The sequence below is a fragment of the Caretta caretta genome, chromosome 12 (assembly GCF_965140235.1).
Source record: "Caretta caretta isolate rCarCar2 chromosome 12, rCarCar1.hap1, whole genome shotgun sequence".
Classification (NCBI taxonomy): domain Eukaryota; kingdom Metazoa; phylum Chordata; order Testudines; family Cheloniidae; genus Caretta; species Caretta caretta.
Window position 1 is genome coordinate 40,997,583 of NC_134217.1, and position 21,504 is coordinate 41,019,086.

Here is a 21,504-nt window from a genome sequence, read left to right on the forward strand (position 1 = left end):
GAGTGCAGCATGCCGAGGCCAGGCTCCCCTCCCTGCTAGAGCAGACAGCGCTGTTTGTCCGTGCTGGGGCATGCCCTCCTTACTGCACTGCAGAGAGGCCTCCAAGGGCTCTTAAGTGTCATGCTGTAGCTTTGTGTTTTTCAGAACATTTTTCCTCCTCTGAAAGGTCCTAAGGTATGTTTGTTTCCTTCCTTGAACGTTTCTTCCCTTGGATGGCCCTGCTGGCTGATCAGAGGCATGCCTGGGAGGGCCCTGCTGCTGGGGTTTTTGGAAGTGGGGGGCAGGGGGAGAACTTGGAAGCATTTGCCCTAAGGGGGAAGTCACCTAGATGAGCTCTGAATGCATAGCTAGTCTGAAAACAGTCCTGTTGTGGCCCCAGTGATGTGAATGGGCTTCCTTCACCCCAGTGCTACCAGCTCTGCGCGGGCAGTGAGAAGCTAATTCTTCCTGGTTGGCAGAAGCTGCCTCTCTCTTCCTGAGGGAGCAATGGCTGTCCATGTGCACCCCTAGGCATTGCCATGAGGCTGCTGGAGACAAGAAGAGGAGTCCAGCACTTCACGTTTGAGCACCATCGAGAGTACCAGCAAGTGCAGTTCAAGTTCCTGGATGCAGTGGAGTCTCTGGACCCAAACAATATCGTGGTATGTCATAAAAGAAGGATGCCCGGAGCATAGCCATCAGGCCAGGTGCAGCTGGCGGAACTGTACGATGCCACCTGCACCCCATTACCTTGACTGTGGGTGTGTGGCTAAAAGTCCCAGCCTTCATTCTACTGAGCTACGCTGCTAGGCACTGTAGGCTGGGGCACGTCATCTCCTGTGCACCAGCAGCTTGGCTCACGACCGGGCTGGGCAAACCTTTTGGCCCGAGGGCCATATCTGGGTATGGAAATTGCATGGCGGGCCATGAATGCTCACAAAATTGGGGTTGGGGTGCAGGAGGGGGCGAGGTCTCTGGGGTGGGGCCAGAAATAAGTTCAGGGTGCGGGAGGGGGCTCTGGGTGGGGGGGAGGGGGGCTGAGGGCTCCAGCTGGAGGTGTGGGCTTGGGGACGGGGCTGAGGATGAGGGGTTTGGGGTGTAGGAGGGTGCTCCAGGCTGGGACTGAGGAGTTGGGAGGGCAGGAGGGGGATTAGGGCTGGGGAAGGGGGTTGGGGCACAGGAGGGGCTCAGGGGTGCAGGCTCCAGGCAGCACTTACCTCAAGCAGCTCCCGGAAGCAGTGGCATGTCTCCCCCTCCAGCTCCTATGCGGAGACATGGCCAGGTGGCACTGCACGCTGCCCCGTCTTCGAGCCAAACCCCTGCAGCTCCCATTGGTTGCAGTTCCTGGTGAATGGGAGCTGCGGGGGCGGCACTTGGAGCGGGGGCAGGATGCGGGGGGACATGCTGCTGCTTTTGGAAGCTCGAGGTCCGGATGTGGCTCAAGATCCCCTGCTCAAGATGGAGTATTAATTGGTGAGATGTGTAATCTCCCTGGACCACAGCTCTGCTGCTCGCTGATCCGTGTCATGCAGAAGAGGTGAGTGCCAGGGCTCCTGACAAGTTGCCAGCATGTCCCTGGGCAGATTTGAGGCCCTGTGATTGAGACAGTAGATGGGTCTGCATGGAGCATTCATTCTAGGTAGCCATTGAGACCAGACCTCCCGAATAAAGCTCTATTGTCTTCACTCTTCAGCTGGGAAAGTCAAAAATACTACAGAGGGGAAAGTGACCTTTTAGGGCAGGATCTAAAATAACAACCGCTTTGTTTATAAAAACTAAATTGCATGGAAGAAAAAAAAGTGTACCCTTTCCCTGGTATGTTGGTTGAACAGTCCCTGCACTGAAACATTATTGAGCGTGTCCAAGCTAATTACAGCGGATGGCACCATTTATAGCACTCAGTAACAAGCTTACAGTGGAATTCTTCTGGGCCCTCATGCAGTATAATTGAGACATGCTTTCTCTGGAAGCCCTGCCCTAAATGAGCACACGTGTGCGTTTAAGAGACTTTTTTTAAAGGGGCCATTGTCCAATAAATAAGGTTCTTTCTGATCCCCTTTCACTTTCCTGTCCTCTTGTGCTAGTTGCTGTTCTCCTGAGCTTGACAGCTCTGCTTATTAGCCAGCCCCCAGGATCACTGTTAAATGGTGCAGGGCACTTCCTCCCTAAGCGTGCTCAACTTGAGAGCAAGAAGTCTGGGCCTGGGTCAAAGCTGGGTCTTCCGTGTAGCAGTGCAGAGCCACGTTGGCCTGCCATGTAACAGTGGGGTTCCACGGTGGTGCACATCCCCCCATGCAGTGCGCATGTTCCACCCCCCCCAATTGGTCAGCGCTGTTGTAGAGTCTGGACGGTATGTATCTTTCCTACAACTTTCTTCTCTTCCATCTTTCAGCTGAATCAAGGTGAAATTTAACAGGACTGGGGTGGTTCATAATGCCAAAATATCTCTGTTTATCTGTGACATTTGTGATGCCTGCAGAATCTTAGGCACTGCATCTAACCTGATCCCATAGAAAAAACATGATTTGTGTAGGTCCTATTAGTAGTGAAACTTTCCAGTTCTCAGCAGTGGAGTAGCTGGATTTCATGGGAGAACCTTTTAAATTTTTAGTGCTAGGAGCAGTTTCTCCCATTGGATTGACACTGGGCACTCTGTTACTATGGAAACTGGGGCCATGTGAGTACCTAGAACACTGAGAGGTCAAAACAATGAGTGTGTAAGGGGAATCTAGGTGAATGCTGCAGCCGTTACGTACCCAACGATAATTCATGCAGCCTTGACCATTCACATCCTTCTACCGAGGCGGGAACATTGGGCAGAACACTAGGAAAAGCGGAGTGGCATCTCCCACAGATGGGTCTTACGTGCTGTCTGAAGGGGCTACCCCAACCCTACTCTGTAGGATCAGCACTGAGCGCCATGTGATGGCCTGGGATCTGATCCCATTTCCTTCAAACCCGGAGGCAGGCATGCGACCAGCTGAGCCTCACTGACACCTCCATAAGATTAATTTTCTAGTGCCTCCCTTCTCCCAGCGTTCTGGTTCCCAAGTCACTGCACAGTGTTTGCCATCCTGCCGCCCTCGCAGTGTGTGACTCCCAAGGTCCCATGCACAAAGAAGCAGCATGTTATGTAAACACTTAATCCAACCCAGCCCACTTCTCCTGTCTGCATGTAGCTTTTGCTCCAGATGAACCCGTACCATGTGGACTCGCTGCTGCAGCTAAGTGAGGTGTGTCGAATGCAGGAGGATCAGGAGATGGCCCGAGATCTTGTAGGTGAGAATTGGGAGTGAGGAACTAGTGGGCAGGTGATGTAGGACTGCACTGCTGCGTGCCTTGATAGTGCTCGTGGTTAGTGTCACAGCAGCTGAGAGAGAGGGGCCCTGCCAGCTCTACAATTCTTTACGATATCTGCGGCTTCTGGCTACTTATGCCAAGGTAGGAGTGGTTCTCCAGTTTTCCTGACTTGTGAGCCAGCTCACAAGCCTCTCCGGGGTTGTAACTTCCAGTCTCTCCTTGTCTCCTAGCTCACACAGTTCTTTCCAAAGAGTAGGTGGGTGCCACGAGTACTGAGCCATGCACCATCCAGCTAGTTACCTACGTTCACTGGGGAGAGAGGAAATTCAAGGCATCTTGCCATATCCCAGTGTGACAGAACACAACTGATCAGCCCCTGCTGCTAGAAGTTGTATAGGAAGAACACAGTGTAGGCAATAGCATTTGAGCTCTGCAGTGTAATTACCATTTCTCATTAGAAACGGACTCTTCAAACCCCCATACGTGACTGGTCAGTGTGCGGCAAGTCAAGGTGTGAACCTACAGCACACCAGCTTGTCACTCAGTCACGTCCCATTTGGGTGCAGTTTGGTGGGTGCTGGTCAGTGGGAGGAGCAGGGTTTGGCCAGACATGAGACCTTTGAGGATGGCAGAGGGCGAAGGGGGACTCTCAGAGGACCAGCCCCTCCAGAAATCTCTGAGGAGGCTGGATTGTGATTTTCAGTGGATAGGAAATGTAGCTGTTGAAAGGTCAGGGGCTTCCAGAGTCTTCATCCAACTTCTTGGTGCTGGCCTGAAGCTAGTGGACCTATATGGGTTGAGCGCTGGGAAGCACGTCTGATCTTAGCAAGTTTCTGGAGTGTAACAGGGTGCCTGTTCTAAGCCCTTCGGTAGGAATGCAGGGTTCAGTGTACCGAGACCTGGCAGTGGGATTCAGGGTCACTGCTGAGTCGTGCTGGTGGGCAGGTCCAGTGAGGACAGAGGAGCTCTTAGATGGGGAGTTCTGGAAGGCAGCTCATACTGAGTTCTCTGCTCTGGTCTCTTGTTGCCAATACAACCAAACCTCAGAAAGGGGCAATAACTCAAGGACCATGTGTGCCGCTGAGAGCAGGCTGGGGACTCTGCCTGGTCCGGGGATGTTTGAGTCCCCGCCGCATGGAAAAGAGAGTGCTGGGTGTGATCCGCAGACCCAGACACGTGCAGATAATGATAGTCTTATCTTCAGTGAGACAGAGTCACTGGCGAGCCGGGGCACTGCTGGGAAACCAGCACTGGGCTGCTGCCGATTGGAAGGTATCAGATGGAGGCAATACCAGGCCCCACGGGCTAGAACAGAATCTGCGGTTTTGAATCCCAAGATAGCTGTGCAGTTGGCTCATCCTTGAGCCCTGAGCCCAGGCCTCCTACCGATAAATTTTTGTTCAAAATCCTAGCACCCAAAACATAGTTCTGGGGAAAGGTGGCTTGCCCACAGTCCTCTGTGCAGGACAGATACAGCCTGGCAGGCATGTTCCACTTGGCCCTGACCTGCAGAGTAACTGGGCTCCCCCAGCCTTTCAGGTCTGCTGAGACTGCCAAACTAATCACTGGTGTGGCCGTGGCCCTTGCTAGGAAACTCAGACTGCATGGTCTGTGGGCTGTAGGCCCCTGAGCAGCCATTTGTCAGTGGTGTCCGGGGGCTGGATTTGACTGCCACATTGAGAAGTGGGGGTGAGGTATGGCCATTCCCCTAATAGTGCTTGTGTTGTGTGCAGAGCGAGCGCTGTACAGTCTGGAGTGTGCGTTTCACCCTGTGTTCAGTCTCACCAGTGGAACCTGCAGGCTTGATTACCGGAGACCTGAGAACAGGTGAGGACCTCCCAGCCTGTCCCTCTTCTGTGCATGGGGTTGGTATGGGGAAATGAGATTCAGCCTAGAGGTGGTTCTGAGTGTGCTGTTCACCCTCATTTAATGTCCAGCTAATCAGAGCCCCAACTTCTGCACCTGGGCAGGAAATCCGTCGGGAAACAGCAGACGGATGCAGAAACTGCTTGCCCCTCAGTACCTTTAATTTGCTCGTGCTTCCAGTTCCAACTTGATGTCAGACTTCTTTTTGTCACAGTTCAGGTGCTTCTCCAACTCTGACATTAGTACCCACCCCTGCAGTTCTCCAACATCTGTAACTTGAAAGCCATGAGGAGTTTGTGGCAGCTGCTGTGGCTGCGGATCGTGGCTGCTGTAAGCCTGGGCAGTCAAATTGGAACAGAATCCCTGACTCCCTCTCCTGTCTTCCAGAGCCCCTGGCCCCAGCTCTGTACCGTCCTGGGGAGTATAGCCTGAGTTCGGGTCCCCCAGCTCATCCCATTTCCATACAATCCAAGAACTCGGGATGGAGACATGGACCAGTTCCTGGAAAAAGGAGTCAGGACCTGGCTGTCCACATTCCCGCCTGGAAGGTCTTCAGCTAGAAGAAGATACCTGGATCTGCCCTTGGCATTCCGGGTAGCCGGGTTCAGGCCCAGTGTTTCCCCTTTTCAGAAGTAGCAGGGTGATGTGGTTCTTTTCTGCCTGTGTATTTTTCAACGTGTTTCTGCTTTGGCCTTTGCAGAGCTTTCTACCTGTCTCTCTTCAAACACATGATCTTCCTGGAGAAGAGAGGCTGTCCCCGTACAGCCCTGGAGTTCTGCAAACTTATCCTGAGGTAAAGAGCGGTGCTGGGCCCTTCTAGTTTGGGCTCCCTTCGGGGGAGTGTGTGCAGAATCCGTACAGCATCCCGGTTGGGCTGGCGCTGAGATTTCTGGTTGCCCATAGAGTGCAGGCTCTGAACACCACACGGGCCTTGTCTGCACCAGGCTTGGCAAAATTTCCCACCATTGCAAGTCCATCATTGCCCAAAGGCCCTGGTGTAGATGTAGCCTGAGCGGTTCCTTGGGGGCAGGTATTGGGCAGAAAGGAATTTCTCCTGCCTCACTACTCTGCTGCTGCTTTTGACAAGTTGGAGGGATGCTGGGTAGCCCAGGCATGGCCATGGAGTTCAGTGCAGGCCTTGGCTGACGTTCCGCCCGGTGGTCTGGCTGATCAGATCAAGATAGAGCCTTGCACACCAGGACCTGTCTTCCCAATGGGCTACACCTGTAATGATGAGTCTGACTACAGTCTGCTCTGACTGCGTGCTCGGCCTCCTGGCCGTTAGCAGTGGGGTTCCACGGTGGTGCGCATCACCCCTATGCTGTGCGCTGGGCGTTGCAAGGTCCAGGAACCAGAGATCAGTGTTGGGTCTGACAGCAGACTCTGCCGGCTGCCTGGGCTGTCTCCGGGCTCTGTGGGACAGTCGGCACACTTGGCTATTCCATAGCTTCTGACGCCAGAAGGGACCTGTGTGATTGTTTAGGGCAGCTGACCTGCATAACAGGGCATAGAATTTCCCTGAATTACTTCCTGCTTCAGGTGCAATAGCTGGGATTGAACTAGTTCAGTGTTTCTCAACCTTTTTGATACCAGGGACCAGCTTGCTGCCTTCCTAAAGTGTCAGGGAGATCTCAGGACTGGGGCTGGTCCACGGACCGATCGTTGAGAAACACTGAGCTAGAGCAGAACAGTTTACACCTCACCTTCAGCATTGACAGGAAAATTGTGCTCTGTACCTGTACTTTTCTCTGCAGATGGCTTGGACTCTCTTTTGGGCAGGCTTCTGCTCTGTCCCCGTCTAGGCCCATAGACTTGTTCTGTATCTGCCTGGTCCTGTGCTTCCTAGCCCTGGCTAGACGCTGCCTTGTCTGAGTGGCCTTATTTTCCTGCCACATGGCAGTGATTGTGCTTCCCTCATCGGTGCCATCCCATGAACTGTGACCAGTTTGTGGGGCTGGCAGGTTGAGTCTTAAGCCAGCAGTCCGGTCTGATTTTGAGTGAGTAACTCTATCATGAGCTTTTGTAATGCTGCTCCTCTGGTTCATCCCCTCCCCCTCTCCTAGCCTTGATCCGGAGAATGACCCACTGTGTGTGCTGCTGCTTATTGATTTGCTGTCGCTCCGAGCTAGAGAATACGCCTTCCTGACACGCATGTTCCAAGAGTGGGAGGTGAGTTGGCAGCCGGCTCCCCTGGCAGGAGGTGAGCGGGAACTGGACAAGAGCAGATTCCTGGGGCTCCACACCCTTCAGTGACCTGTCTCTGCGAGTGCTGGGCTGAGAAGGGAGGGCAGCTGCACCATAGGGGACGAGGGCCAGGCCGCTTGTACCAGAACTGCAGACACTGACTGGAATGTACCCTAAGATACCAGACTTGGCTCTCTTGAACCAGGGGTTCCGAGTGCTGTATAAGCAATAGTGTGAGTTTGGTATCACTTTGTCCATTGTACAGATGTGCACACTGAGGCACAGAATGGGAAGTAATTCTCCAGAGGTCGTGCAATGAGAGGTGGTACCCCCAGGAGTGTAACCGAGCAGTCTTGAGACTAGCACCAATGTTACCATTGCCTGGGAAATCTTTCTTTCATCTGCAGGGTCACCGAAACTTGTCCCAGCTCCCAAACTTTGCCTTCTCGGTTCCGCTGGCGTATTTCCTTCTGAGCCAGCAGGAAGAGCTCTCGGAAGTGGAGCTAAGCCAGGCACGGGAGAGAGCTGCCCACCTTCTCCAGCATGCGCTGATCATGTTCCCGAGCGGTAAGTGTGGTGGCAAACAGCCCCAGAATGTCTGGTTGAGGATTTATGCACACAAACAACGGCCAAACTCTCAGTGACTGAAGACAGACATATTATTCCTGTAATGGAGCAGATGGCCCTGCCCCTTCTCAGTACAGAGACGTGGCTCTCAGGCACTAGGTCCCAAGATGCAGTGCAGCACAGTCCCTCAGGTCAAGGTGGAGTGTTCCATGTTCGGTCTTTAATCTGTGCAAGTGTTGATTCCCAGCTGATGGTGAACGTGGCCTTATGCCCCATGCATCAGATGGCAGTGGGGCTATAGAAAAGACTGTAGAACTTTATGGGCAATATTTGGTGCCCTCAGCCTTCAGTATGTTAGAAAGGGATCAGTAACTGTCCGTGTCTTCTCCCTCCCTCTGCTATTCCCCTCCTAGCTTGCACCGCACTCGGTGCCTCTCCCCCATGTATAAATATACACATCACATGTGCACAGGTTGGGGGCAGGAGCACAGATTCTGTGTCATCACAGGAAGATGCTTTGGTCCAGATTTACTGTCTGTTCCCTCCGAGGCACCATTACACTTTAGATGCTCTGTTTGTGACTCCTATCACATCCACTTTCATCCATCCATCCACTTTCTTCTGTTCCAGAGAGGAGCCATGTAGCGCCTCTGGGCCAGGAGGGGACATAGATTGCCAGAACTGATTTGCCTTTGCAGGCAGGAATATGCATCTCTCCCTGAACAAAGGGGTTCAGTTTGTGTTGACTCTTGACATAACCCATCCTTTCTGCTGCTGGTCATGAGGATGAAAATAAAACCTGTATTCAAGTTCAAAGGCAGTGTTAATGTCACGACATTGTACCTTATTCCTTTTGGCATTTCATTAAATGCTTATGCAAAGCTCTGGACAGTGATTTAAAAAAACACAACTTGAAACATTTTGTGTAGCAGATGTAGCATCACGTAGATGTAGCTATGTGAACAAAGGTCCAGTTTCTGCTGTCTGCTAAATATAATATGTGCAACAGAGTCTTCAGCCATAAATTTGGACGTTGTCCTCTTCCTATGTGTCTGGTGCTTGAGGCCTTATCTACACTTACCAGGGGATGAACTCCTGGTGATCGATGCATCAGTGGTCGATTTAGTGGATCTAGTGAAGACCTGCTAAATCGACCGCAGATCGCTCTGCCGTGGACTCCGGTACTCCACTGGAATGAGGAGCGCAAGGGGAGTCGACAGGAGACGCTCTTTCGTCGACATCGCGTAGCGTGGACCCCGCGGTGAGCAGATCTAAGTATGTCGACTTGAGTTACGCTACTAACGTAACTCAAATTGCATAGCTTAGATCGGCTTTCCCCTGTAGAGCAGACATGGCCTGATTCTAGAAAAGCACCTGCTCTCCCCAGCTGGCCTTTGTCCCAGTTCTAGGAGCTCTTTGCAGCCGCTGGCACTGGGGACCTGGTAGGTCTGGCAGTCCCTGTCTGTGGTGTGCTGAAGGTGGATGCTGATTTTCTCTTGCAGTTCTTATGCCGTTGCTGGATCGCTGTAGCGTGCAGCCAGACTCCAGGGTTGCTTCACATTCTGTTTTTGGACTCCAAGCTCAGATAAGGTAAGAACTGCCCAAGCTTTTCAACGGAAGGAATCAAAGCTTCGCCTTGCACTGCTGGCGGGTTTCTCAGCTCGTTCTGCAGTCTGCATTTCCAGGAACTGAGGAGAGGAGTAACTGCTTGTCCCAGCAGGGAGTGGGAGAGGGAGAGAGGGCTGTTTGCTCATGGGAGGCACTTGGGTAGCAGGCTGATGGGGACCCATAGGAGAACCCAGATAGATAATGCCCAGTAAAAACCCCCAGCTTAATATAGGTAGGCCATAGGTTCATCTTGGGCCTTGCAAGTGTCTGTGCATGTGACCTGGGCAGGCTGTCTCCTCCGGGTGCTTGTCTGGCTCTGGGGCTTCTGTGCCCTGTGGTCATCTCACTGCCTGGATCTCAGGGAAAGGTGGGGCGCTTTCTCATCCTCTCCCTGTCGGGGCTGTTTTGGGAACAGCACTCCGTCGTTCGAGACACAGTAAGCTGGTGGAGGCTGGTGCAAATAGGAAACACAGGAGATTGCAGCTCATTGTTCAGTGTGAGAATCTGAGACAGGTCTCCGGGTGGGCTGGGGTGAGCAGTGCCTGCTGTGTTATAACACTCTGTGTCCCACAGCCAGCCTCCTGCCTTGAACCAGCTGGTCTCCCTGTACGTAGGAAGGACTCACGCCCTGTGGAAGGACCCTGCCATCATGGCCTGGCTGGAAACCAGTGTTCATGAAGTATTACGGCGGGTGGACACGAGTGATCCAGTGGTGGAGGAGTTTGCGCAGAAGTGAGTACGGTTGGCTGAGGCCGAGCGCTCTTCCGTACCAGATAACCTAGAACCTTAGACCTTCAAGATGGAGGCACTGAAATACTCTGATGAGGGGGGATCTAGATTTAGATAAAAGAGCCTTGTTGGTCTTGGACCCTATCCCAGGCCCAGAGTGCTGCGTGCAGTCTGGCATGTAGAACCTCACTGCACAAGCAGTCTAGATCTAACCACGCCAGTGATAAGGTGCTGGAGGTGCTGTTCCCTGTGCCCCTTGGAACTTGCCTCTTAGCTGTGGAGGAGTTCTGTGCCAAACTGCCGATAGCACCTTGGTGTCCCAGGCCTTTGAGCCCTGAGCTGCACTGAGGCTTCGAACTTCCTTCAGCTTGTCCTTTAGAGTGTGTAAAGGCTGGGTCCTGTCCCCTCAGGGTGGACTGGGGGGAACCCCCAAAAGTAGCCAGGACCAGCAGTATCTGAACGGCCAAGTACTAGACCAGAGGTGGCCAAACTGTGGCTCACAAATCACAGGTGGCTCTTTTACCATTAAAGTGCAGCTCACCGAGCCCTCCCAACCCCTTTATTCTCCACCTACTGGTTGTGGGAAGCTCAGGACCTCTGCCTTGCAGCAGGGTGGTGCGGTAGGGGCTTTTGCCCAGTGGGGCGCACCTGCCAAGGCTCGGGGCAGCAGGTGTGCCCTGGCTTTCGAACTTCTGAAGATTGTCATATGTAGCTCAGAGGGCCAGTAAGTTTGGCCACCCCTGCACTAGACAGTGTGCTTTTGTTCTAATATGATTGTCTCTGGATAGCAGACAACAACTCCCAGCTGCTCCTGAGACCTAGCTTAGCTGGGCAAGGGCCACCTGAGTCTGGGCAGCCAAGGAGGCTGCCAGTCTGGGTTCAGACATGTCCTCCTCCACCTCTTCCCCTTTCACTGACCCCAGCACCCATGCCTTGGTCTCATGGCTTCTCTCTCCCTCGCAGCTGCAATTCCTGCTTTCCTGCAGCAGTTTCAGGCTAGATTGTGCCTTGTTTGCAGAATGAGCAGGACTTACCTTGTCCCTCATCTTTCTCGACAGTGAGACTGAGCTACTGGCGTCGATGAGCCCAGTGCTGTCAGGCTACTCTTGTACCGTGTATGCAGTGCACGAGTGAGCTACCCAGCGTCATTACAAATTACAGCATGCATGCCACCAAATAGCTCATTTCTCTGTCCCATCGGGGTTCCCTGGGCTGCTTCCCAGCGATCACATACCACTACGGGTTAAAGCACCTTACCAAAGAGGAAATCTTCCCGCCTCCAGTTAGGGTAGCACGTGTTACGGAGCCATAAACCCTTGGAGCTGTACAGATGTTTGTCTAGACCCCGGTGTCCCTGCATTGGCCTGTAGGCAACTGTGTGGCGTCGCTGATGGCTGTACATCTTGTTGGACAAACAAAGGCTGCATTGGACTGGTGTTACTAAACATGTTGATTACAGTGGTGCCTATGGCCAACTAAGAAAGGGGCCCCATTGTCCAAGATGCTAGACAAACACTGGAGCAACCAGTCCCTGCTCAGACAGACTGGGGGGTGGAAAGGGGTATGTGCAGGCAGAGTGAGCAGTCGATGGCCTCTAGGATCCCTGATTTTTGTGGGGTTACTTAGAGGGGTCAACTGAAGGGAAAGAGAAGTGAAGGTAGAGGGGAACACCGCCTGGGTCCTAGTGCCCTCCAGGGTTAGCAGGGGTGGGGCCTCCTCTGCTGTTCTGGGTCTGGGGGAGGGATGGCCCCATTTTATGCTCTTGCCAAGTAGCTTCTGCAGGTGCTTCCCCTGGTGGGAGAAGCTTTGGTGCCAGGAAGGTGAAGTCTTAGTGAGATAGGGGCCAGCGTGGAGGTGAACTGAGAGTCAGGGGTTCTCAAACTTCATTGCACTGTGACAACAAAAATTACTGTATGACCCCAGGACGGGGAGCCAAAGCCTGAGCCAGCCCAAGCCCTGATGCCCCTGTTGGGGGACTAAAGCCCAAGCCCCACCACTCTGGGCAGGGTGACCAAAGCCCAAGGGCTTCAGCCCCAAGCTGGGGGCCTGTGACCTGAGCCCCACTGCCCAGGGCTGAAGTCCTTGGGCTTTGGCCCCGAGCCTCAGCAAGTCTAAGCCAGCCCTGGCGACCCCATTAAAATGGGGTCCCAACCCACAGTTTGAGAATCGCTATATCTGTGGCTCAGTAGAAGGTCCCATTCTTTGCTTTCCTTGCTCTGACTCTCACCTGGCTGTCACCAGGGCCTTGGAATGAACCTGAGAAGCAGATGGATTTCCTGCTAGCAAAGACTGTGTGTGTAGGCCGCTCCCTCCTTGGCAGAGAGTGACCAGGCCAGCTGGGGGGAGCTCTGACCTTGTCACACTGCTGAGGGCAGGGATGTGCTCATCATAGGCTGACTTATGAGGCAGAGACGGGCAAGGTGTGGGTAGGGTGAGCACTTTGAAGTAGGGATTGGAATGCAGCGGGGGGTGAGGGGTGGGACTGTTGGGGCATCTCAGCAGCGTTCCTTTGAGGCCGCTTGGCTCCCTTGGTCTGGTGGGCTTGCTGGAGAGCACCACCCAGGTGGTATCTGAGCGTATGGCCGCTCTCACCGGGACCGGTGCAGCCACTGAATGCCAGGCGAGGGAGGGTCTGATGAGCACGGCACATCCCGTAGGAGGCTGGGATGAAGCTGACGCTGCCACCAGGGAATGCAAACCCTGTCAGTGCCGTAGTGCATTGTGGTGTGCGTCAGTGACGCCCTTCCCTGTCCGCCCTTAGGCGCAAGGTGCGGTACCAGAGCGCCCCCAGAAACATCTCTCGCCATGTGATTCTCTCGGAGCTGAAAGAAGCCACGGCAGCACTGCCCCTGGTGAGTAAAAATGGAGCATTGTGTCCTCAGCGTCACGCGTGCGTCATGGCCCCCCAGGTGCTCCCTTTGTGCCCCCCGGCCATATCAAACCAAGCCCAGTGGGGCTCTTCAACGGAGACATTGGTCTCCTATACGTCTCTGCCTGTCCCATTGCTCCAGAGCAGGCTTCGCTCTCTGTGGAGCACCCACAGAGAACCCCTCCTCCGGTAGCTGGGCGTTCTGGGCCAGGCCAAGTGCTGCAGCAGGCAAGGGGGAAGCCAAGCCAAAAATAGGTCCCAGGCTTAATAGTGTCACAAAGAAATAGCCTCGGCCCATTGCACCAAGGCATTGCCGTGTGTATTCCCTGAGCGCCTCGCCCCAGGGGTGGGCATAGGGGTGTGCTGCAAGTGTTTGATTGTGGGGGTACCCAGACTTGTCCTGCTATGCTAGGGCAACTGGGGCCATGACACGGCTGCTGTGATTGTCTTAATGCTACATGAGACTATGTGCCCGGGAGGACTTATTGTCCTAGGTCAGTTGTGTGTCTTCTCTGCCCATGCCAGGTGACATAGTTGCTCCATTAGACAGGAGGCATGAGAAGTTAGCAGTGTTTTGACAGGGGTCTGATTTTTGTCCCTCGTTTTGAAGGAAGTGACATCCCAGCCCGTAATGGGGTTTGACCCCCTGCCTCCCTTGGACTCCATCACTTCCTATACAAGACCAGAAAGGTATTTCTCCACTTCGGATTCATGTCTTTCTGCATAGCTCAGCTGTTTGCTTTAATAAGTGCCCAGGCACACAGCGGCGTGGACGCTAATGAAATCGTGGCTTGGAGTAAAATCTTCCTCCATCTGAGAACAGTAGAACCATTAGTTTGACTTACAGTGCTCAATGAGGGGTATGAACCATACAGACAGGGGTTGTGTCCTGCCACTTTTGTGGGGTGGTAGCTGTCTGTGGGTCACCATCTGAGACAGTCCGCAGAGGCCACTCAGTATCAGCACTGCTTCAAAATGTCACTTCGCATCAATCTCTCTGAATGAGGCAGGGATCCCTCCAGGTGGGGTTTGGGATAGACGCCATGAGGGCAGGCTGTTTTGTATCGAAGCTGCTCTGTTGAGTGTCATGCACATTGCAAAGGTGTGCAGAAATCTGACCGCAGCCTGCATCCCTGTGGAAGTGCTCCTGCCTCAAGTAGAGACTCACTAAACTGGGGGTGGTAGAATCCAAAGAAAAGTGAATCTCAGCATTTTGTTTCAGGTAATCCTACCCCAACCTGGCACCGGGCTTATGCAAAGCTATGCATTGCTAGAGAACAAAGTGAGATTGTACAGGAGCTGGGGGTCTTCGTGCAAAGCTGGGATGAGTGTGGGAGAGTCAAATACAAATGTCCTTTGTTTCACTGAATGGGATTGTTTGGGTTTTTCTCTTCCAGGACAAATCATCCATCCAACGAAAGCACTTTATCTCTCTTTTTTCGATCATTGTTGCCAAATTTTACCTTACAGGTATGTTAAATGAACCTATAGCACATGTGTACTAGCATGTGTGTGGAATTCCACACTGAACCTTCATACACAGCGTAGTATTGTGCATGCAAGCAACCCATTTCACCGTTAGCTGGAGGCTACGTGTGTAACTACCACTGTTAAACACACACTTTCAAAATGTCATTCAGTCTTCGTTCTCAAATACGAACACGGGGAGGATTTTGACCTGGGAAGGGGCCTGTCTTCCTCAGTTGCAAAAAGCCTTTTCATCCAGTGTATCCTGGAACATCTACATTTAATGTCTTGTGTCAGTCAATGAAATCCGAAGGCAGCAGTTCGGGTTCTCGCCCTTTGTAAGGTCTGTTTGCATGCAGAACGTGTGTGGGAATCTTCCTTTCCTTCAGTGTGTTCGAGCGTTCTCATCCCTGCAGCTGGTGAAGGGAGTATTCTGAAGAGCATAAGTTAAAGACAGGCTGCTTCCATTCTCCAGGAGAGCTGGGAGGTCAAATCACGAGTGAGGAAGTACCACCGCAGCAGTCATATTAGCAGTGTAACTACCCTCTAATCCAAGAAACAAGGAGGCCGAGTCACGGTTCATGTTGAAATTTTGACTGCAAGCTGCACTAATTCTGTAGAATTGGTTGGGTTTTTGAAGCAGAATTCAGAACTGCACAGCTTCTAGATCTCACCGCTGTGCTGGCGGAGCTTGTGAATAGCTGTAACTAGCTTCTTGCGTAAGGACGCTGCATCCTGATTTTAGTGCTGAGCTTGTGACAAAACGTAACTGCCTGCTCGCTCCTGTGTTTTCCAGTGCTTTTTAGATTAAAAACCAGCAGAGACCAGTCTTGGTGGTAACTATTCATAGGCCAGGCTGGGTGTTTGAGATCCACCATATCAATTAGCCCCCCATAGTTGGGGGAAGACAACAGCTCCCTTTCTGAAGCTGAACTGTGCTTTAACCACCATGTAATTAAACCAGCTGAAGGAATTCTGCACCATGGTTTGAAGTGAGTTTATAATAACTGAGTGTGGAAGTGAGTTTATAATAACTGTTTTTGCTCCCTTAACTGTAGCAGTTGCTGTAATACCTTGTGACTTCACAGCACGTCCTCAGTGCTTCACAACCATTAGAGAGCAAACTTCACAACAGTTGTCCTCCCTCTTGCTCAGATGAGGCACAGAAAGGGGACATGACTGTCCTTCAGAAATAGAAATCACATCTCCTGACTCTCAGGCTTGTGCTTTGACCGTGCTTGCTTTCCCTAAGTGGTCTAAAATTCTGACTCTCTCTTCCTCAAAAGCTGCTCAGGGCGCAAGTGCTTTGAGGCAGAACTGAAATGACTGACTCATAGTGCAAGTCATTCATTGATCTTATACCCCAGGGCAGCCTGAAATCTGAATGCCCTGATTCTTCTGGGTTTAAAGGCCAAGCCATTTTGAGCAGTTCAGCGCTGGGGGCTCTCAATCTCCCTGTTCTCACTACGTGCCTTGCGCTGTGTTGCAGGGGGAGGTCAGACAAGATGGAGATGAAGAGGCTGGAGCTGGCCAGGATCTAAACCAGGGTGTGAACAGGCTAATGGCAGCCATGCGGGACATGCTGGCGAATATCCAGTTCCAGGAGCCTCCGCGAGACGAAAATCCTGACGGAGATGCGGACTGGGATTGAAACCAGACCAAGCCCTTTACCCACACAGTGCTATGTAATTATGTTCCTGATTTGTGGTGCAATGTAATAAAGTCACACAGAGCAGAGAGGCTGGGTCCTTGACGTTCCCTGCTGCTTTGTCCATGGGAAATGGGCCCAGTTTTTTTCTGGATTTAAAAAGCCCTTTTTAGTCTCTCCATAACTTCCAGCCTGCTGGAGCTGGAGTCCTCTCAGGACACTGGTTTGGAGGGGCGAACCCCGAGTCCAAACTGCTGCTGTCCCCTCCCTCCTGCCCGCCTTCCATGCCACACACAGGCCTTAATGAGTAAGATTCCCCTTGACCCTCGATTGCTACCGCCCTCTTCCACAGCTGGCAAGTGGTCCAGGGTGACGACTGGCCCCACGCTACCTCTTCTCTGCCCCCACCGCGGGCATTGCGTGAGGAGGAGCCAGCTGCACCGCGCTGCTCTAGGCTAGTGCGTCGGCAGGGCCAAGAGTCGCTCCCTCTGCAGCCAGAGGTGTCAGCGTGGGTGCAGCTGGGGAGCCAGCTCACAAAGCTCGATCTCGCAAAGCAGGGCCTCGTGGCGTTGATGGGAGCCACTCCAGCTCCTTCGCCCGTCTGGGGACAGCCCCATGGCACAGGCTGGCCCTCGTGCTGCTTTCCCAGAAGTAGAAGCCATGGTGGCTGTGCGTGCTGCCTGCCTCAATTCACATGGCTTGGGAGGAAGGGGGCCTGCTTTTCATCCTGTCCTTTAGCTCCTGTGCATGACGTTAAAGTGGGTCAGGGCACAGCACTGTGGAATGGAGTGCAGGGAGGAAGCGTAGACTGCCCCATGAGGGGAGAGATGCAGGATGCCCAGTCGTGGCCATCTGACCCTGGGGGTATGGAAAAGACGCCTTCCCTGTCCCCCTGCTCTGCTTTCATCTTGGTGCCGCTTCGCGCGTAGTGCCTTGGGGAGTGCAGAGCAAGCTGGGGCACGGACGACATCCAGCTAATCAGACTCATGTGAGCAGCCACTGGCCATTGGGTCGGACAGAGGGAATTAAAATTCCGCTGTAACAAAGTTAGATCTGAGGCATTTTAACTCCTGTCCTGCCGGGAGCCACGCAAAGGGTCTGGTCCTTAGACAAGTGCTGGGGCTTAGCCTCCACCCGGACTGCAGCAGCTCTGCATTTGCCTGCACTCACAGCTCCTCCACCTGCTCACCCCTGCGTGTCTCCCTGGGGGCAGCGGAACAAGCGGCCCTTAGAGGAAGGGTTATACTCAGAGATGGAGTCCTAAGGAACAGCCCAGGCCCATGGCTTCACTCCTGCCAGGCAGCTGTGTAACCTGGAGTTTTAAACCTTCCCACTTCGCATTAAATCATTAAAGCTAAGGAGGCAATGAACCAAATTTTGTTCTCTGCTGTGCGCCTCTCGGTCAGTTCCAGGCACTTTGATTTAGTCGAGGGCCTGGATGGCCCTTTGAATTACAGAACCAACCTCTATTTGAGAGAATTTCAGAGTAGCAGCCGTGTTAGTCTGTATCCGCAAAAAGAAAAGGAGGATTTGTGGCACTAGAGACTAACAAATGTATTTAAGCATAAGCTTTCATGAGCTACAGCTCACTTCATCGGATGCATGCAGTGGAAAATACAGTGAGGAGATTTATATACACAGAGAATATGAAACAATGGCTGTTACCATATACCCTGTGACAAGAGTGATCAGGTAAGGTGAGCTATTACCAGCAGGAGGGGGGGAATACCTTTTGTAGTGATAATCAAGGTGGACCATTTCCAGCTGTTGACAAGAACCTGTGAGGAACAGTGGGGGGGCGGGCAATAAACCTGGGGAAATAGTTATACTTTGTGTAATGACCCATCCACTCCCAGTCTCTATTCAAGCCTAAGTTAATTGTATCCAGTTTGCAAATTAATTCCAGTTCAGCAGTCTCTCCTTGGAGTCTGTTTTTGAAGTTTTTTTGTTGAAGAATTGCCACTTTTAGGTCTGTAATCACGTGATCAGAGAGATTGAAGTGTTCTCCGACTGGTTTTTGAATGTTATAATTCTTGACGTCTGATTTGTGTCCATTTATTCTTTTACGTAGAGACTGTCCAGTTTGGCCAATGTGCATGGCAGAGGAAGTGATCAGTTGGGCAAACAGGCATCCCATGACCATTTACACAGGTCCCTGTGTTATACTCGCGGTCCAAGACGGAATGGTGTATCGATGGGCTGGTAGGCACCAGAATGAAGTGCAGCTTCAGGAGGCTGTCCCACCAAAGGCACCACTATGGTCCTAAGACCTCCCTCAAGGCAGCCTTTTATAGCCATCCTAATATGAACTAAGCTTGAACTGACCTATTCCCATCTCTTCGTTGGCTCTTTACGTTCTGTGCTATTTAATACAGCCATTCCAGTGTCCTTCCCCTGCTACTGACACAGAGCATCTTAGTCAAACTTCCCAAATTCTCTCTCTGACATTGAAAACCCTGCTGGAACCAGTTATAACCTGTTCCTGGCCTTGCTAACTTCAATTCCCATCTTATCTCGAACTCTAGCTCACACTAACAAACTCCATTTCCCATACTCCTCTGGGCTTGGCCTAGCCAAATGCCTCTTACAGGCTCCAGGGGATGTGGACATGGTTTCCTCAGGGCTGGAGGTGAGGCAGGGCTCGCACTGTGCTGCTCAGCCCAACAGGCTCTGCTGGTGTGGTGGCCCATAATTGCCCTACTTAGAGAAGGAAAAGGCCCATTATTCCCACCTGCGGGGGTTGGGGGATCCCCTGCCTGCACACACTTGGGTTTGGCCCCATTTCCTGATTCCTTTCCAGGGGGCCCCTGCTTGCCTCCAGCAGAGCGCCCGTGCTGGGAAGTGTTCACTGTGGCTACATGTAGCACTGCAAGGCAGAGCAGTAGGTCTTGTTCTGACAAGTGGCTCTTGCAGGGAGCCCGAAGATGTGCGCTGCCTCCTCCGTGTCTCGCAGCAGACGCTGTAGCTGCAGACGGTCCTTCCGTTCAGTAGCAGACTGAGGCCATTTATAGCCATGCTCTCAAAAGCCCCGTTGAGAAAGCTGAGGATATTATTGCGGCGTATCACCGTGCTGGCTAGAGTCAAGAAAGCTGCTGCCAGCGGGAGGGGAATGTGCTTCTCCCTTAGCTTCAGTTCTTTCTCCATTTCCCTGCCTCTCCCTGGCTCACCCTAGGTTCTGTTCCTCATCATAGAAGATCAGGGTTGGAAGGGACCTCAGGAGGCCATCTAGTCCAACCCCCTGCTCAAAGCAGGACCTAATCCCCAACTAAATCATCCCAGCCAGGGCTTTGTCAAGCCTGACCTTAAAAACCTCAAAGAAGGAGATTCCACCACCTCCCTAGGTAACCCATTCCAGTGCTTCACCACCCTCCTAGTGAAATAGTGTTTCCAAATATCCAACCTAAACCTCCCCCACTGCAACTTGAGACCATTACTCCTTGTTTGTCATCTGGTACCACTGAGAACAGCTGAGCTCCATCCTCTTTGGAACCTCCCTTCAGGTAGTTGAAAGCAGCTATCAAATCCTCCCTCACTCTTCTCTTCTGCAGACTAAATAATCCCAGCTCCCTCAGCCTCTCCTCATAAATCATGTGCTCCACCCCCACCCCTAATCATTTTCTTTGCCCTCTGCTGGACTCTCTCCAATTTGTCCACATCCCTTCTGTAGTGGGGGGACCAAAACTGGACGCAATACTCCAGGTGTGGCCTCATCCGTGCCGAATAGAGGGGAATAATCACATCCCTTGATCTGCTGGCAATGCTCCTACTAATACAGCCCAATATGCCGTTGGCCTTGACAACAAGGGCACACTGCTGCCTCATATCCAGCTTCTCGTCCACTGTAACCTCTAGGTCCTTTTCTGCAGAACTGCTGCAGAGCCATTCGGTCCCTAGTCTGTAGCAGTGCATGGGATTCTTCCGTCCGAAGTGCAGGACTCTGCACTTGTCCTTGTTGAACCTCATCAGATTTCTTTTGTCTAGGTCACGCTGGACCCTATCCCTACCCTCCAGCGTATCTATGTCTCCCCCCAGCTTAGTGTCATCTGCGAACTTGCTGAGGGTACAATTCATTCCATCCTCCAGATCATTAATCCCATCACTCATGGGAAGCCCAAACCAGCCCTGACTGAGGGTGTGGGCCCCCAGAGTGCATCCTGTCTGCCCCTCCTCTCTTCAGCTCTTCCTGTGTTACCATGGCCCCGGCTGGCAGATGGGGACAGTGGCTCTTCTCTATGCAGCCAGTCCCCCAGTGGATCTGTTGTGGGAGCTGCTCTCCCCTTGACGGGCGTATTGGCTTGGCCAGTGGCCACTGGGTGCAGCTGGGGGTGAAAATGCTTTGGACAAGGTGCTGCTGGTAGGTGGCACCTCACGGCGCATGGGGGTGGCTCTTCCTTTGCCCCGTTATGCTTACAAGAAGCATACTACTTCTTCTTCATCCCCCCCGCCCTGGCAGGGACCGTGCAAGCTCTGGCTCTCCAACCCCCTTGCCCATGGAGGCTTATGCAGCCATCTTGTTCCAAAGACGCCCTCAGATGCTCCAGGCACATGGCAGCTACCAAAGGAAAGCCTGGCAGCTGGGCCAACAGCATGAGAACTGCCCTTGGGAAGGGCATGGCCGGGTCTGGTGACGGCCGGGGAGAACCATGCTGCTGGAACTAATGGGGCTTGTGTGAGCTCGCGCAGCTCCGTACCGCCACGGGCTGTCAGTAACTCGCTGCCCTCTCTGGCACCTCCTGCCAGGGGATCTCGAAGCACTTCACAAACCCCTAACGGATAGAGCATTACCCCATGTTAGGGGGGAAACTGAGGCACAGAACAGTGCCTGAGCCAGGCTGCTGCGGTGAGTCAGCAGGTACACAGAGGGGTACACACTAGGCGCCGGTCCTGCGATGCACCATGGCTGCCTGGAGCCTGCAAGCCCCCACGTGCCCAGAGAGGGCTGTCAGGAAGGAGGAGGAGGTGGACACCGCTGGGATCTGGAAACTGCAGCAGAATCAGCCTTTGGATAATATTTCAGTTCCTCTGGCAGATTTGCCGCTTTGGGCATCAACAAGAACCCGAAGGCACATGACAATCAGCTGGGCCACGTCCCTCCCCTGCCCAAACACACTCGCCTTTATCCCCAGCCCTGGGAGAATCAGAGCCGCGAAAGGCCCTGTGAAATGGGAGCTCCTGCCTGGTGCGCTGGAGCAGGAAGAGCACCAAGCTGGAGCAGGAAGAGCACCAAGCATGGCCACACCGAGGTGTTGGAGAGCAGGGGCAGGACTCCAGCTTCCCTGGTGGCTAG

At 53.0% G+C, this 21,504-nt stretch overlaps 1 protein-coding gene across 4 annotated transcripts in view; it reads left to right on the forward strand.

Annotated features, from left to right (window-relative positions):
- TCF25 (TCF25 ribosome quality control complex subunit) overlaps window positions 1-16,306 on the forward strand; it is a 30,461-nt gene extending 14,155 nt beyond the window's left edge. For 3 of the 4 annotated variants that reach the window (XM_048817121.2, XM_048817122.2, XM_048817123.2), the window contains 12 exons: window positions 511-641; window positions 3,159-3,258; window positions 5,013-5,106; window positions 5,846-5,938; window positions 7,209-7,314; window positions 7,737-7,896; window positions 9,399-9,486; window positions 10,078-10,236; window positions 12,995-13,085; window positions 13,713-13,792; window positions 14,500-14,572; window positions 16,059-16,306. In XM_048817121.2, the coding sequence (XP_048673078.1) occupies window positions 511-641; window positions 3,159-3,258; window positions 5,013-5,106; window positions 5,846-5,938; window positions 7,209-7,314; window positions 7,737-7,896; window positions 9,399-9,486; window positions 10,078-10,236; window positions 12,995-13,085; window positions 13,713-13,792; window positions 14,500-14,572; window positions 16,059-16,220 (1,337 nt within the window). In that variant the 3' untranslated portion in view covers window positions 16,221-16,306. The remainder of the gene's footprint in view (window positions 1-510; window positions 642-3,158; window positions 3,259-5,012; window positions 5,107-5,845; window positions 5,939-7,208; window positions 7,315-7,736; window positions 7,897-9,398; window positions 9,487-10,077; window positions 10,237-12,994; window positions 13,086-13,712; window positions 13,793-14,499; window positions 14,573-16,058) is intronic. The other variant, XM_048817125.2, reaches the window with a different exon arrangement.
- The last annotated feature ends 5,198 nt before the right edge of the window (window positions 16,307-21,504 follow it).